Source organism: Dendropsophus ebraccatus, chromosome 4 (assembly GCF_027789765.1).
Source record: "Dendropsophus ebraccatus isolate aDenEbr1 chromosome 4, aDenEbr1.pat, whole genome shotgun sequence".
Lineage (NCBI taxonomy): Eukaryota > Metazoa > Chordata > Amphibia > Anura > Hylidae > Dendropsophus > Dendropsophus ebraccatus.
The window spans coordinates 19,507,301-19,525,362 of record NC_091457.1 but is presented as its reverse complement, the minus strand read 5'-3'; the positions used below and the strand labels follow the sequence as shown (position 1 = coordinate 19,525,362).

At 44.2% G+C, this 18,062-nt stretch overlaps 1 protein-coding gene across 1 annotated transcript; it reads right to left on the bottom strand.

The window, feature by feature from the left end:
- Nucleotides 1-12,892: 12,892 nt before the first annotated feature.
- Nucleotides 12,893-16,875, bottom strand: CD248 (CD248 molecule). Its single transcript, XM_069968142.1, has one exon. The coding sequence runs from the start codon at nucleotides 16,399-16,401 to the stop codon at nucleotides 14,305-14,307; it is 2,097 nt and encodes a 698-aa protein (XP_069824243.1). The 5' UTR covers nucleotides 16,402-16,875; the 3' UTR covers nucleotides 12,893-14,304.
- Between the last annotated feature and the right edge of the window lie 1,187 nt (nucleotides 16,876-18,062).

Genomic DNA, 18,062 nt, shown 5'->3' with positions numbered 1-18,062 from the left:
GTACCACTGTACATCTTAAAGACTGTTGAAGCCGGCTGGATACACCCCTGTGCCTGCTTCACCATGAGGCATACCTCACACAGTCAGACGTGCTGCGGTCTTTTGCCAAGATCCGATTTTTTTTTCCTAATGAAATCATCTCCAAGGATACGATCCCTCTACTGCAGGATATCACAGTGTTAATATTAGTAAATATTTAGGCAGTAGTTAAGTAGTTCTGTTGTGATAAGACTTTGTTGTACTGTGCTGAGTGTAGGATCTTGTATGTTACCATCAGTAATAGAATATAATGCTTTGCTGTTCTGTTCTGATTTATAGAGGAAACTTTATGCACAGTGTTTGGAGTAGTCTGTCCTCCTGGGGGTACTACATTTTTGGGAGTGGTTATGTATTGTGACCTATGAATCAATATCCCATGACTATCACTAAGAAGAGGCAGCCAGCTGGAATAGCAGAGGTTATGTGCGTCCATTCCCCTATCACTGCCCAATGCATTGTAAGCTATGAGCAGGGATTGTCTCTGCTGTGGAATATGTAGAATTAGAGGCAGGGTTCATAAGGCTGTATCCTTCCAATACGCTGTATAGAGATGACAATTCTTGTATACTGTTTTGGCCAGGGCCAGCATCAGCACAGGGCTTACCTGGGCAATTGCCGGGGCCCACAGCACCTTTAGGGGCCAAGTGTTCTAATGTTCAGCCTGCTCACTGTAGTGCAGGACGAGCGGGCTGAACATCAGAAGACACAGGAGAAAGAGCAGGACCTGCACATAGAGAGAAAAGGGTGAAGGACCTGATCACATGATCCGAAGGTCCTCAACCTTACCGTATGGACAGCAGCCAGACAGAGAGGAAGACTGAGCTGTAAGTGCTGTGTATCAGTGTCTGAGTGTGTCAGTCTGTCAGTGTCAGTAAGTCAGAGTGTCAGTCAGTGTTTGTCAGTCAGTGTCAATGAGTGATTGAGTCAGTATCAGGAAGTCAGTGTCAGTAAGGCAGTGTCTGTGTCATGTGTGTTTGTGTATGTTAGTGGTGTCTCAAGTGATTGTTCATAGTGGATGGATGAGGGGCCCGCTGAGGTTCTGTCGCCCAAGGGCCCACAAAAACCTGGAGCCGGCCCTGGTTTTGGCAATAAACATACTGGCACTTTACATGGTTGTATACTGTCTTTGCTTGTAAACTGTCCATGTTCACATGGCGTAAGAGATCGGCCGTTCCGTGACCCGGCCGGGTCACGGAGCGGCCGGTCTCTGAAAAGATTATCCCGGCCGATACTGCAGTACCAGCCGGATGATCTTTGGATAGTGTGAACCGGTTGTGTGAACATAGACTAATACTGTGCACCATAGTGCAGCAGCATGGAAGTACTGTCATACCCTGCCTGAGTAGCTGGGCTGCAGAACTGACAGCCTGCCGGCTGCCACCTTGCATGAGAAAGTGGCAGCATCAGTTGATGGAGAAGAGGAGTATTGTGCCACATTGCCGGTAAGAGGGGGAAGTGAGTATGGAAAAAGGGAAGTGTTTGGGCACCAAGCAGGGTGTGTTCCGTGAGACTGCATGGGGTGCTTTGGCCTATGAGACGGGGGCAATGAGGAGCAGTCATTGTAAGAAAGGGGGCAGAGGGCAATCTGTGAGAGAAGAGGGTGCCATGGGGAGCGAAGTGTGATCAAAACTTCTCACACTCCTGAGATCTGCCACAATACCGAGATACAGCCAGGCACAGTACAAAACAGTGTGCTCTAAAGGCCGTTACGGCCGATAATCGTCCTGTGGAAAAGAAGGCAACGATCAGCCGACAACGTTCATGTCGGCTGATCGTTGCAGTCGCTTGTCTTTCAACCATGTTGAAAAACAAACGACTGTGATAGCAGCGATCTCCGTGGGACAGAATCAGCGGCAGCAGGCCACCACTTTCCTCTATGGGCTGCCCGGGCAGCCCCTCCCACACTCACCCGCTCGCTGCCGTTGTCTATAATAGCGGTGGCAGCGAGCGGGAAACGAGGAGCAAATGAGCGCTGTCAGCGCTCGTTTGCTCCTGACAGTTGGCCCGTGGAATAGGAGCTTTAGTCGTTTGCTCTATAGTCTCTAATGAAGTTAGAAAGTCAAATTTGATTGATTGTTTGCAGATGATGTGTTATCTATTGAGAAGTCAGGGAGGTGGAGACAATACACATTGTGCAGTTCTTCTAACTTCAACTTCCTGCCAGGAATGAATCATGCAAAACCACACTGATGCTAGTTCTATTAGTGATAACACTATATTAGTAAGTTATATATCTCAGGGTGATAATACACATATTTACATACTGATATTTACATACAATTTTTTGGAATACTGGAATACCCCTTTACCTAGGTCTTCATCCTACCAAGAACATTTATAATACAGTACTGGTATCTTCTTATGTGGCGGAGGGGGCCAGGTACCAGGGTGTGGATGTCACTGCCACATTGTACCCTCAATAGCTCCATCCCTGCTCATCCACCATCGTCTTACAGGCATTTGGGTGTGACTCGGGTGTGTTGTCATTCAGTGTCTCTTTATTGTTTGTGAAAGATAGAAAGATCAAGAATGTAGCAAAGTAAAACTTCTGAAGTTCAAACAAGAAAAACAGGAGGAAATGAGGGCAGGAGGAAAAAAAAAACAGTGAAAGTAACATAAAAGTAAATGTCAGAAGAGATGAGAGAAGACGAGATTAATAAACTGAGAGTAAACATAAAAATCTGAAGAAGAGCAGCTGGAGGGAGGAAGACCGGAAAAGGCAATGGCTGGAGAGAGAACCAGGAACGCAGCAGAGGTGTCATAGAGATGAGCTGCATGGGGAACATGAGGATGTGTTCCCAGGACACAACACACCCACCTATAGACAGACCGTCTGGAGTCAGGACCCTCGGTCACATACATGACCATATTCCCACAGAGACCCGTGTGAGATAGGTGCAGAGGATGGTAAAACAGATCTGCTTGTATATAGTTACTGCAGTCCTTATGGCCATCTTTATTATGTTTAAATAGAAGTCTACGTCCTGTGAAGGTAGTGACTATAACAGTTTCGAAAATAAACTTGTTTTTTCCATCCCACAGACACATTTAGAAAAACATGTCAGAAACAGCGCGGTCCTCTGTTTGGGTGTGGTATTGCAGCTCAGTTCCATTGAAGTGAATGGAGCTGAATTGTAATACCACACATAACTAGAGGATAGGGGTGGTGCTGTTTTTGTAAGAAAGTAGCTATGTTTTTTCTAAACCCTTTAACTCTCTGTTCTGGATTTGGGACTGGTATGAGAAATGTGACAATTTGTGTAGTTTGGCATGGCACCGAATCTTGATGAAAGAGGCCACTGCTATTACCTGATACTGCAGTTTGTCTGCAACAGGGTTTTGTTAGGTTGTTAGGAGAGATGAACAAACCTTAGCACACTTGGGTACATCCGAACCCAAGCATGCAGAATTTGATTGTCGGTGATTGAAGAAGTTGGATTTAGCTGCCCCCAACTTCTTCAGCCACCGGTAATCTAAGGCTACTATTACACGGAGCGATAATCGGCCCGATTCGGCCGATTATCGCTCCATGTAATAAATACAACGATCAGCCGATGACAACGATCATCGGCTGATCGTTGTGATAGGTTTGGACCTATTTTCGTGCCGTGCTGCCGTGGTCTTCTTCTCACCAGGGTCCTGCGCGCTCTAGCCTCAGAGTGGCCTGTCAGCTGACAGGCCGCCCGGCCAATCACAGGCCGCGGCGGTCCCGGCCTGTGATTGGCTGAGCGGCCTGTCAGCTGACAGGCCACTCTGAAGTTAGAGCGCACGGGACCCGTGGAGAAGAAGACCGCAGCAGCAGCCCTGGAACGTGGATAGGTAATGTATATAGTTAAGCAAGGGCTGCAAGGACAGCGGTTAACGATGTCCCTGCAGCCCTTGTTTAATGATTATCGGGCCGTGTAATAGGTCCAGTAAACGAGCGACGATCTAGCAGATCATTGCTCGTTTACAGGTATTATCGGGCCCCCATCGGCCCGTGTAATACCACCCAAAAGCTGCACATGCTTGAGGATCGCTCATCTCTAGTTGTTACCTGTCACAATAACATCTGTGTGAATCTTATGACCCAAGATTTTCCAGCAGAACATTGCACAGGACATTACACTGGCACCACCATCTTGCATTCTTCTCAATATGCATCTTGGTGCCATCTGTTTCCCCAAGTAAGTTGAGCCCACACCTGTACATAGCTATTGGGTGTCCTGACATCTATCATAGCCGGAATTAACTTTTCCATCAGTTTACGATACAGTAGCTCTTCTGTGGAGTTGGTCCAGGCAGGCTTGTGGGCCCATGACCCAAGAACCAGTTCACCAGTTGTCCTTCCTTGGACCAGTTTTGGACCTGCCTTTTTGAAAATGCCTCATTTTGTACTATGGGTGAACCTCTTAGGAAATCAGGCAGGGCAATTGGGAGTTGGGCCTAATTTAGGACCAGCGTACAAGTATGCCAGTCTTCATAATGTGTGCAGTTAGACTATATAAAGTGCCACAGAAAGATCGTCAGGTAAAGTATGTCCACAATTCAGCCATTGCAAAGCAAGATCAGAGTGGCGGACCATTGATCAGGGAACATTGGTTGCCATGCAGCTAAAAACTCTTTTATTCGGGCTGATTGTGGAACAGACAAGTGTTTGTAGGAACTTTTGTTACCAATAATCGGTCAGCGTGAAGGAGCCAGCGATCAGTCAACAAACAAACAAACACTTAGGCTGCATTCACATGTTCAGTGTTTTTCCCGGTCCGTGATTGTGGTCCGGCAGCAACCTCCGTGATCCGTGCAAAACAGTCCGTTTTTCATCCGTTTTGTATCCGTGTCCATTTTTTTATGGATCTGTGTTAAAGCATTTTAAATTACATTGATTACATCATATCCGTGTTTTTCAAGGATAAACACGGATGTCACATCCGTGTACATCTGTGAAAAACACGGATCTCATTGATTTCTATGGGGAATCCTTTCCGTGCATCCGTTCCGAGTTAAGACATGTCCTATTTTTTAACGGAACGGATCACGGATCCGTAAAATCACGGAACATCTGAATAGCCCAATAGAAAGCAATGGGCTGTAAAATTGTCCGTGCTCACGGACAACTTCCCGGAACGTGTATATGCAGCCTTATTCATCAACCCACCTCTCTCCATGCTCAGTGTCTTGAAGTCGGTAGAGAATGCACTAAGCGCGCACTGCTCTGGCCTTGTTCTCCTGATCGGTTAGAGACTGAACACTCAGACCTCGATGATCAGAACTTTTTGAAGTGCTTGGAATTGACAATGCCCATTTAATACAGACCTTAAAGGGGGGAGATTTATCAAAGGGTGTAAAATTTAGACTGGTGCAAACTACCCACAGCAACCAATCACAGCTCAGCTTTAGGCAGTGCTGAAAGGAAAGCTGAGCTGTGATTGGTTGCTGTGGGCAGTTTGCACCAGTCTAAATTTTACACCCTTTGATAAATCTCCCCCCTTGTGTGCAGATAGATACTCACCTCTTCCTATTCCTGTACTCGTATTCACTCCCAGGTGCTCCTGAAGCTGTTCTAGACATCAGACTATTGTCTGCAGTGTACTCAGAAGAAGGTGGAGAGATGGGTATATCCATGTTTTCCCAGACTCCCTAGGGCTGCATCCAACTTCTTCACCTACCGCTAATTCAATGCAGAGCTTTCAGGTTTAGAGGAACCCTGGCATGCTCGAGATTCATTCATTTCTAGAGATCTGTCATTTGCTATTGATATCTTGAGGTTTCCCTTTTTCCTCCTGGATATTTCAGGATTGTTGGCAAATATAACCCAAAATAAAAAAAATATTTTAAAAACTGAAGCAACTTCACAGTCTTGACCAATAGATTTCATTGTTTTTGCATTACTTATCCAGTTCCATGTGTCTCTATAATAAAGGAATAAAAGATAAAAGGGGAGAACCGCATAACCGCAAGACCTCCGAACTTCCATACTCCGTAATATTATTTACGCCATGGTTTTTTTAATTGATTTTATTTGACAATCTTTAATCAGTAAGAGAAAACATATGACATGTACACATGACAAATAAATAGAAATCCCTGATCTGCTGGGGTGATAGAAGGCAATGCATTAAAGGGTGTTTATAGTGTGAAGTGGATTGGAGTAGAAGGGAAGGTCCAGTAGAATTCAAGTCTTTACTAACATGCATATTAAAAACGCTGACGCTTTTCAGGCCATCTTGTCCTTGATCACTACATAAGGTAGTCTGAAACTCGTCAGCATTTTAAACGCTTTAAATGCTTAATAGAGACTTGAATTTTATCTTGGTGCGCCGGACCATCCCTTCTATTCCATTGTTTATATGCACATAGAGTTATCGCATAGGTCTACTTCACCCAAAGATTTCAGCAGCCTTATCATGGCAGAAAAGCCTTCTTAGGGTGCCTTCACACCTACCGGATCCACAGCGGATCTCACTTCTGCGGTTTCGAAGCGAGAACCGCTGCGGATCCCGTATCAATTCACCCCTATGATAGCACATATTCGCAGCAGGATTGACATCCCGCTGTGAATATGTGCTTTAACTCCCTGGTGCCCGCAGCCCCGCCATCGCATGCCCCATCCCCGGCGGCGGCACATCCTCCCCATCCCGGGCACATCCCCCCATCAGCCCATCTCCAGACTGCCGCCGCGACCATACATTACCTGCTCGGCGGCGCGGCTGCAGTGAGGCTCCTGGCTCCGGTCCCGCTCAGCTGATCTGGGGGGGGGGATGCGACAGCGGGGCTGCGGGCACCAGGGAGTTAAAGCACATATTCACAGCGGGATGTCAATCCCGCTGCGAATATGTGCTATCATAGGGGTGAATTGATACCGGATGCGCAGCGGTTCTCGCTTCAAATCCGCAGAAGTGAGATCCGCTGTGGATCCGGAAGGTGTGAAGGCACCCTTAAGGGCGAAACACCACATCACCATTCAGTAATCCATGGTCAGTAATAATATGAATAGACCAGTGGTGCTTGCAGTGTAAGGCTGGATTAACACCATGTTTTTGCAATCCGTTTTTGCAAAAAAAGGATGGAAAAATGGATGCAATTGTGGGCATCCATTTTTAACCATTTTTCCATAAAAAAAAAGAAATGCATTCATTTTTTCTACTTACACGTGAGTGTACGTGGAAAAAAAACGGATGCATTTTGAATGATCCGTTAATCAATAAAAAAACGGATCAAAACGGATACACACAAATGCATCCACTTCCACCAGTTTTTCCATCCGCTTTTTGCAAAAACAGAGGAAGAAAACGGATTGCAAAAACGTAGTGTGAACCCAGCCTAACAAGGAAATGAAAAGAAGCTCAGAAATCACTGATTTCTACCATTAAAGTTGTTATCTATAGCTGTGCTGATACGCTGACAAATAGAGGTTCCATGTCAAAAGGGTTAAAGCTACAGCACCACTCTTGTCCCCAGTGTGTGTGTAGTATTGCAGCTTAGTTCCATTGACGTGGATGTAATACCAATCACAACCTGAGGACAGGGGTGGTGCTGTTTTTCTTTTTTTTTTTTAATCATTTATTTTTTTTTAATCCTGGATAAGGGATCCTTTACATAAGGAAATTGCAGACTAAGCCACATAACACAGAAGAATTTAGCACATTGTGTAATGAATGTAATTCATTCAAAATTTGAGATTCCCAAGTTTAATCGATTCGTCCCATATAACTCTGAAAATGAAAGAACTCTAAATAGGATAGTGCAAAAATCTAACAAGTAATACAGACAACACTGGGGTTATAGCTGTCCAGGAATGATGGGAATTATAGTTGTAGTTGCTGGGTCATGGCCCTGAGACCCACTCCGATCATAAGTTATAGCTGGATGAAGCATTCAGGAGCTTAATGGAGCCAATCTCCTCATGCTCATTTAATCCATCCAACTATAACTAATGATCACCACTAACAATCCAGACTTTTGACATGTCTGGCTGAAATCTCAAATGCCAAAGAGGCTGTGCTGAGACGCAGAATGCATACTTCCTCCCTCCCCCACCTCTCTCTGCTTTGACTGATTGAAGTTTAGGATTTAAAGCGACTCTGTACCCACAACCTGACCCCCCCCCCCCCCTTCCCCAAAAGCATTTGTACCTTCGGATAACTGCTTTTAATCTAAGATCTGTCCTGCGGTCCGTTCGGCAGGTAATGCAATTATTGTCCTAAAAACAACTTTTAAACTTGCAGCCCCGTGCCAAATGAGAGTATCTGTGCCCTAACTTTGCACCACCCCTCCGTCCCTCCTCCCCCCCGTGCCTCCTATTCCCCACCTGTGGCAGCCCAGCACATGGGCTGGATCGTTAAGGCACCTGTGCAATGTTCAGCATGGAAAAAAGATTCCAGTGGCATTCCTAATGATGAGGAGGGTGGGGAGGAGGGATGGAGGGGTGGTGCAAAGTTAGGGCACAGATACTCCCGTTTGGCACGGGCTGCAAGTTTAAAAGTTGTTTTTTAGGACAATAACTGCATCACCGAACGGACCTCAGGACAGATCTTGGATTAATAGTAGCTATCTGAAGGTACAAGTGGTTTGGGGGGGCAGATTGTGGGTACAGAGTCACTTTAATGCTGGAATAGAAGCTCTGTATGTCAGTCAGTCAAGCCAGGAAGGGATAGGGGAGGCAGGAGTAGATTGAAAGAAAAGGCTATGGTCACACATTGAAATTTGAAACATAGCCTTTCTGTGTTTTCAATCCACTCGTGTTTTTGGTTACAAATTACTGACCAAAATACTGGGTAAAAAAACTGGGGGAGATTTATCAAACATGGTGCAAAGTGAAACTGGCTCAGTTGCCCCTGAGCCAGTTTCACTTTACACCGTGTTTGATAAATCTCCCCCATTGTGTGGGAACATAGCCTCAGACTGGTTTTACAAATTTGCCTAGCTTTTTCTGCATAGTCTGCAATATATATATATATATATATATATATATATATATATATCAGACTATGCTAATTTGCTTGCGGCTTCTCTTGACTTTAGGTGTATTGCTTTAGGTATGGCCCCTTTTTAGTCAGTTTTGCTTTTCAATAGGCTTTTATATATGCCTGCGTGAATGAATGAGTGAATGAATGAATGAAATGAATAAAAAAAACAAGGCCACCCAAGACATACTTGTAAAAAAAAACACCATGAATTTCATGTATTTTTGCAAAAATGATGTGTGAGGGAAGCCTATTATACATTATACTATAGCTAATGTATACCTGTAACTTCCGAAATCTTCTGACATGTCATAAAAACAAGTAAAAAAAATTTGGTCGCTCAGAGCTAAAACTTTCACCGATCGCTAGAACGAGGGGAAAGAAGTGTGCGACCGAACACTACTTTCCCACACTCTGTGAAGAAATAGAAGACAGTCCCTTAAACTTACTATAGGGGTCCATCTTGGGACAGTGCTGGGAGAACACGCTTAGCATGCACTTCTCCCGGCTCCATGTAGTAACCAACACTGAGAACCTGACTGTTGTGTCTATGACAAATGTAAAAGTCTTAGAAGTGACTTTGCTTATTTAAAACTATTCTGTCTGCTTCAATTCAGGTTCCAAAGTGCTGACAAAGTTAGATAGCTGTTAGGTCAAGGAGACACATGGTACCTTTCATATATCTGTCAGTGCTTCCAGAATGTAGAAGCATGCTTTTATTCTCCAGAACAAAGTGTCAAAGAGGTTTTTCAGAGCTACTTCAATGCTCAGGGCTCACAAACATCCTTACTCCCCCTCCCATCCCTGACCTGCTTGGAACTTGGCTTCCATCAGACGGTCAATTAAAGGGGTTATCCAGCACTACAAAACATGGCCACTTTTCCCCCTACTCTTCTCTCCAGTTCAGGTGTGGTTCACAATCAAGCTCCATTTACTTCAATGGAACTGAGTTTCAAAACCCCACCCAATCTGGAGACAACAGTAGGGGGAAAGTGGCCATGTTTTTGTAGAGCTGGATGACCCCTTTAAGCAAAGAGGATAGGGATGGGAAGGGGATCGAGGAGGATCTTCGCACAGAAGAATAAAGGTGTATTTCTGTGTTAGGGAAGCAAAAATGGATATATAAAAGGTACCATGTGTCTCCTTGTCCTAGCAGCTATCTAACAGTGTCAGCAGTTCGGAATATGACTTAAATGTAATCCATATTTGCATAAAACTGGAGAACTTATTGACCAGGTCATTGCTGTTTTACCGTAGGTGACAAGTAAGAGACAGTGTCCACATTACTTCACATTGTTTACAACCTTCCTGTACATAGTGCATTGCCCACTATTACCCCATTGCAGTGAAGAGATTTAAACTCACAAATCAGCAAAACAGTCAAAAAGTAACAGTAAAAATCAGATGAGTTTGTTGTATTAACCATGTCTGTGCCAGGCTAACCAGTTTTAACTGCACTGGGCTTAAGGCCTCTCCGGCACCAAAGGAACCATTATACTGTTACAGCAAGGTTCCCCCTTCACTGCGAATCTGATTTCTCTGGGTTCACATGACCACAGGCGAAAAATAAAACGTGACACTGTACTATATATACAATGAATAGAGGTCGTAGAGATAATCTCGAAAAGTCGTAACGTAAGATAACTCACAAACTAAAAAAAATGGAGAAGAGGCAGCATGAAGTGAAGAGGCAAAAAAAAAAAAAAAAATACAAAAAATTCAATACAATACAAAATGAAATCACTGAGAGGTCCCCAAAGGCGTTACCACCCCCTGAGTATCCTTATGTCATAGTGGCAGCACATCCCAGCACCTGATATTGAGCAGTTCACTAAGAAGTCATAGTATTAGGATATTTATACATTTCTGTTGCCCCCCCCCCCCCATAAGTAAAGCTACGCAGGTGGTATTACAATACTAGGAGGTTGAATAAAGTTTATCCATATACATTAGATGGGCTAAAAACGGTAAATTTCAGCCATGAATATTCTGGAAAATGCCATTATCTTTTTTCTTGAAGGGGTCTGCCTATTTAAAGGGGTTGGCCACTTTATAGTAAAATATTTTTACTGTTTTTTTGTTTGTGGTGTATTCACATTACTTACTGACAGCAGCTCCTTGTGTGCCTCATAGAGCTAAAATCAGACTTCCCTCCTCCAGGCTGTGATGTCCTGCTCTGTGGTGAGTCTGTCCATAAGATGGCCGACATGGAGCAGAATGTGACCATGCCTCGCCCCCAGTGTCCTTCATAGGCATATACAGGGTCAGTGGTGGACACTGGGGACGGGGCATGGTCACATGCTCTTCCATGTCGGCCATCTTATGGACAGGCTCACTATAGAGCAGGGCAGGACAGCCTGGAGGAGGGGAGTCTGATTTTAGGGAGCTGCTGTCAGTATATACAGCGAGTAAAGGTAATAACGCTGTGCACTGAACAATTTTACTATAAAGTGGATGACACCTTTAAATTTACTTGTCCCCTATCGACAAGTATGAAATCATGGGGGAAGTTCGACCTCCGTGCCTCCAAGGGACCTCTAGATTGGCTCCAGGCGTGTGACCAGCAGGTCCATTGAGTACTTGGCTCTCTCCAGCAGCTCAATAGAGAATGAAAGACCTGTGTGTCATACGCCGACCCGCAGTTTCATTCATAACAAAAGAGTTGGAGTGACGATCTATAGATCGCCGGGGGGAACGGAGGTCGGACCCCTGCAATGTCATACTTGTCTCCTATCCCATGCATAGTTTCAATCGGAAAACCACTTTAAAGGAATCTTAGGATATATGGTCATGTTATAATTGGATTGTGTTTCCACCAAAACAACGCCACCCTTGTCCTCAGGTTGTATGCAGTATTACAATTCAGCTCTATTCACAATGGAACTGAGCTGAAAAACCGACACTCAAACTTAGTGGAAGAAAGAGGCCATGTTTTTCTAAGCCTGGACAACCCTTTTAAATATTGTAACAAATATAGTCTTTTTTACCCTACGGCTCCTCTGAAGTGAGGGCACAATAAACATAAGAATACCTTTTTAGCTGTAACCAATGTTTACCAGTAACAAATTCCGAAATGTGAACAGGGCCTAAGTCGAAACACAGAAAATATAGGGGGCAGTGCATGGTATAGAGATTTTTTTGGTGTCCTATGATTCCATGTGCCATGCACTGGTCCCTAGTTTCATATGTCAGATAAGAATTTTCCATGCAAACCCTGCAGCAAACATACTCAGTCGTGTTTATATGGTGAATTTTAGCATGAACATGTGAACACAATCTTTGGGCCCTATTACATGGCTGATACTGAGGAGCAAGCGATCACCAACCTGTCAGGTCAGCACTTGTTTCCCGCTTGTTGTTTTTGCTATTATACGCACAGACATTGAACGGGGGGACATAATCCTTAGATAGTCAGGGTGGCCAATAATACTCGCTGTGACCGCCAGGAGACCGTGGCTATCATTGTGATTCTTCATGTTTTAAGACACCGATCATCCAACATGGTGCATGTCTGCTAATTATTGCCTTTTAACATGGCCTATCACACCAAACTATTATCGGCCAGAAAGGGGCAATAGGACCCTAAGGCTATGTTCCCACAATGCAATAAGAACATGGTTGACACCTTCCCAAAATTCTTAACCAAAGTTTCCAATAATCCTAACAACATTGCAAGGTTATTAGGGAGGAAATGGGGGCATGGCTAGATGTTCAGAGCACTTTCCAAAACTAAATGCGAATCGGGTTCGGGTTCGAGTCGATCCGAACCCAAACGTTCAGTATTTGATTAGTTGGGGCTGCTGAACTTGGATAAAGCTCTAAGGTTGTCTGGAAAACATGGATACAGCCAATGACTATACCCATGATTTCCACATAGCCTTATGGCTTTATCCAAGTTCAGCAGCCACCGCTAATCAAATGCCGAAAGTTCGGGTTCGGATCGACTCGAGCATGCTCGAGGTTCGCTCATCTCTAGTTAAAACACAACCATAGGGTCCTTTCACATGTTTAATCTTTAGGCGTCCATAGCCACAAACAAGCCTTGATTAGCGACATCAGCGCTCACAGTGCTTTTACACAAACTGGGCAGCACAAATAATCAGTGTATCATTTGTGCAGCCATTAACATTCATTGTTACCGGCCGCACATCTCCTGTTTACACAGAGAAATGTACGGCCGCTAACAATAAATTTTACCAAAGTCAAAAGATGCAACCAGCCATGAGTGGGGGCATTTTCCCGCTCCTCAGCTGTTCGCTGGCACTTTTACATGGGCCAATTATCGGTCAAATGAGCTTTTCTATGAACACTGGTTGCTTATAATTAATAATTTAGTCATAATCAATTAGTCTCTAATTATGTAAACAAAGAAAAGCAACAGAACTGTGAATGTGTGAACACAGCCTAAAAACTATTGTGTAGCGATTAGACACTAGAGTCCAGATTTATCCATCTGCTTGGAACCAAAACTGTCTGCTTCCAATCACAGTTAAGCTTTCATGTCTTAACACGTTTTAGTAAATCGAAAGCTGAGCTGTGATTGGTTGCTATGCAGGTAGACATTAATGGGGTCAGCAAAACTTAGAAAAACATGGTCGCTTTCAAGGAATGGTGCCAATCTTGTCCTCAGTTTGGGTGTGGGTTTTGCAGCTGAGTTCCATTGAAGTAAATGGAGCTAAATTGTAATACCACACACAACCAGAGGACAGGGGTGGCGCTGTTTTTGCAAGGAATGATCTCTGTTTTATCTAATCCTGGATAACCCTTTAAACTGGCACTGGACCACTACCTGGAATTGAATCTTAAAGGGGTTATACATAAACACAAACTACTACTATTCAGACAGAATACAAAAATTCTACCTATAATCAATGGCATATATCACAGACTATCGGTATCTCCACCACCATGATTTCTGTACTGATGTCAGAGAGGCAATACTATACATTTTATCTATTTCAAGTGACAAGCCTTCTAATAAAAAACAAAAAATTTCTACTTTACTGTGTAGACAAAAATATTACATGTTCAAACATGGTACAAATAGTACGACAGCAAAAAGGACAAAAAAGCTGCAGTATAGACGAGACACAAGGTGGTAAGGACAACATAGAATAAAGGTTATCAAAGAAATATTAAAGAAAACCTATGAACACCAGGAATGAAAATGAGAAAAAAAACGACAAATATGAAATCCTATTCACATACAGGAAAGTGCATTGACGAAGATATAGTGGATAAAAGTCAAAAATAATATAACACATAGTGAATACCCCAATTGCACCAATAGTCCCACACTGATATTTTATCTCATCCGTTCTCACACAACACTCCGACTGTTTGTATTTTCCACTCCCGAGGAGGGAGGAATACCTTTCTCTGGTCCACTGCCTGTTACCCAGTGATAGCAGTCAGTGACAGTACGAGGTTTGGCTTCTCCTCCACATCTGGTACAATAGACAATGCCCAGTGCCAACATAATAACCAGAAATACGCTCAAGGGGACAAGCAGGGCCACAATTAGCCATCGGGTGTCCCTCTTTCCCTTGGATTCTTTGGATGCAAAAGGTGTTTTAGAATGTACCCCAGGAGACACGGCATGAGAATTGGTGTTGGACACGGATAGTCCTGAAGTGACCCTAGTGGGTGTAGTAGTTTCTTTTTCTTCTTTAGTTTTATGAGGATCTTCATTAACCCTAGACCTGCTAGGGGCCACTGTTGACAACTGTAAACCTTCACGAGATGCAGGATTCTTGGTTGTGGGAACATCATAGGTCACCTTCTGGTCTGACCAAACATTGACTTTTGAGTTTTCTTTGGGTATTACTGTCGTTAAGAATTGTTGACTTGGTACGGATGTCTCCACTGAAGGGACATTGGCAGGCGTTGTTGGCAAAGTAGTTGTTGGAAATGCATCCTGTTTGAGTGTTGATGTTGTAGTATATTCGGGCATGGAAGTGGGTACAGTAGTCATTTCTTCATGAGCTTCCCAGCCCATTGGGGGAGTCATTGTCTCAAGAACCTCTTCTGTAGTTGGCACAGCGAATGTCATCTCTTCGTGGAAATCTGTCATGTAATTCTCAGTCTCCGAATTTATTTCCACATCTTCCAGATCTTGCCATCCTGCTGTATCAGTCTCTGGCTCAGAAACAGTTTCAAGACTGGTCACGTGCAGATTCGGCTCATTTCTAGGTTCCCTGAAATCTAGTCGATTGCAGCTCATTCGATCTTGAGCCAGTTCATAGCCCTCATTACAAAAGCACTCAAATCCCCCGTCATGGTTTACACACATTTGTTGGCACATACGGGCAAAGCGACACTCATCTATATCCACACATCGCTCAGGGTCATCCTCGGCAACAGTGAACCCCAGGTCACAAGAACACGTGTACGAACCTAGGGTGTTTTGACAAGAGTGTTCACATGTTTCTTCATCTTCACATTCATCTATATCTTCGCAGCTTAGTTCATCCGAAGCTAGTTCAAAGCCTTGGGGGCATATGCATTGATACCCTCTACCACCAATTCCAGCTTCTATACACTGGTATTGACATGGGCATCTTTGCTCCTCAAATTCCTCTGGCTCACAAGAGTGTCCATCAGGCTGAAGTACATATCCCTCATCGCAGGCACAAACCCCTCCTTCGCACAACTGCTGGCAATCCTGGCACAAGTCCTCTGAGTCCTCATGACAAGGCTCCTCTTTATCCCAACCAACAGTACGATCCTCTTTAAAAGTGCAGAGGATGGAGATAGCCTGTTGTTGACTTTCACAGGATACCACCGCTACAGTGCCAAATGGTAACAGGTCGAGCCAGGGGCCCTGGTACCCAAACGGTACCGAATAGCGAACATTTTCTCCAGTCAGAGTCGGACACATCCCTTGATATCGATACTTGCATATATAGCCATCAACAGGCAATGTACAAGATCCTTCTGACCATTTAAAATCATCTTCTGGTTTGCCATGGCCCAGACCTATAGCCACGCACCTAGGAGCCGAACATGGACTTTGAGATCCCGAAGAAACTGGCTGTGATACCCAGTTGGTGAATGCAGTATCTTGGTCTCCAGTTGTCCAGGTAAAACCACGCAATGGCTTCTGTGGGGCACACTGCCTAGGTTGACGTTGTAGGCCTATCCAAAGCCTTAGCTGAACCTCTCCATCACTGCGGGCACCTGTCGATGAGGTAAGGAGTTGCTCGACCACAGCAGCTTCCTGAACATTTTTTACAGTCGCTAAATTGCCACCTCTTTCACGACAGGCTCTCCAAGACTCAAGGAAAGACCGTCGCTGGTAAAATACAGCGTAACATGAGTCACCTGGCCCACAGAGGGCATCGTGTTCTCCGAGGTCACCAGAAAGTGATACAGACAGTAGAGTTAGAAGCTGCAAAGTGAGGAATAGTAGATCCATGAGTTTTTTTTTTTCCCAGAGTTTTCAATCTGAATAATCTCTTGGTCGGGATAATACAGGTAGGTTGACTCACTGTGGAAAGAATTGCTGCTTTTATAGTCGATCAGATGTATCTTCAATAGTCCTTATTAGTAGAAGTGTCAGATTCATTCTCCCAAACTTCGTAGACATTTGATCTTAATCTTCTGCAGATTGTAATTCCGATACAATGAAACAATCCTCTTCAATTGTCTTATTGATGGCCAGTCATCTTTTTTCATTGCCCGTATGGTTGGCAGTTGTCATCTCCGTCTTCTTCTTCCAGCCTGATGCTTTTCACAGAGAAGTGAAAGAAGTTCTCCTTCTATCTATCTATCTGCCTGTAGATTTGAGGGAGGTCTCTCCTTCGCTCTCCCACATGTTCAGCTCTCCCTCCCCCTCTCCATCCTTGTATGGACAAAGTTTGTTTCTATCTTTTTTTTTTTTCTTTTCCTCTCCCCTGTTTTACTCCTGGTCTCAGACCTCTTGAGATTTAGAAAATATTTCTGTCCTGGCAAAAAAAAGAGAAAGCAAAGAGGGCTGGTGGGGGGTTAGACCGAACGAGGAGAAGAATGATTCATAGGAGCAGAGCTGGAAAATGAGGGAGGTAGGAAGGGAGTAAGAGAGAATAGGAAAGAATAAAGACAGAGGGAAACAGAAGAGGAAACAAGGGAAAGGATCAGAGATCAGAAATGTGCAGTGGACGTGGAAGTGAATGAAAAATTTATTTCAGACCAAATGGGGAATAAATAGACCAGGGGGCGCTGTAGCACACTGATGGAAAAGTTGTTTAAAATTAAAAATAGCTGGGGCATTTAAAATAAAAACGACAGGAACGTGTCAAAAATTTTGAACGGTTTGGGTCTCAGCAGTGATCAGGAGCACTCAATAGTGTGTACTTCACTTCCCTTATAGACTTAGGGCCATATTCCACCGGATGATTATCGTTCGCATAATCGTTAACGATTAATGATCTCAAACGACCGCTATTGCGAAAGACCTGAAAACGTTCACTCATTTCCATGGAACGATAATCGTTACTTATGATCGTATTTGCGATCGTTTTTTCTTCGCTATTTCTTTGCTATTGCATTCGTTTCTACTACGAACGACGTCTTATTCAATGCGAACGATTTGTGAATGAGCAACGATAAAAATAGGTCCAGGTCTTATAAAGCGATCAATGATTTCTTGTTGGGTCATTAATCGTTAACTGCATTTCAACCGAACGATTATCGTTTAGATTCGAACGATTTAACGATAATATGAATGATAATCGTTCGGTGGAATAGGGCCCTTACAATGAAGTGCTGCGAGCTGGGGACTGAAGTATGCTTCCCACTCGTTCGCCAGATTGGTGGTAGGGGTGTAACTACCACTATAGCAGCCAAAGCCACCATGGCCTGCTCCCGCAATACACTGGGCCCCCTGAGCCGTCATCATTTGCAACACCAGGTGGCTGAGCAGGGTTCCCGGGATTTGCAAATGTCCCTTTAACTGAAAGCACTTTTGATGAGCGTGTACAGTTATGGAGTTATGACTAAACTTGACAGCTTAGGGGTCTGTGGTGAGCCCAAACAAAAGTTTGCTATGGGGCCCAGCCATTCCTAGTTACGCCCCTGATTGGTGGGGATCTCCAGAGT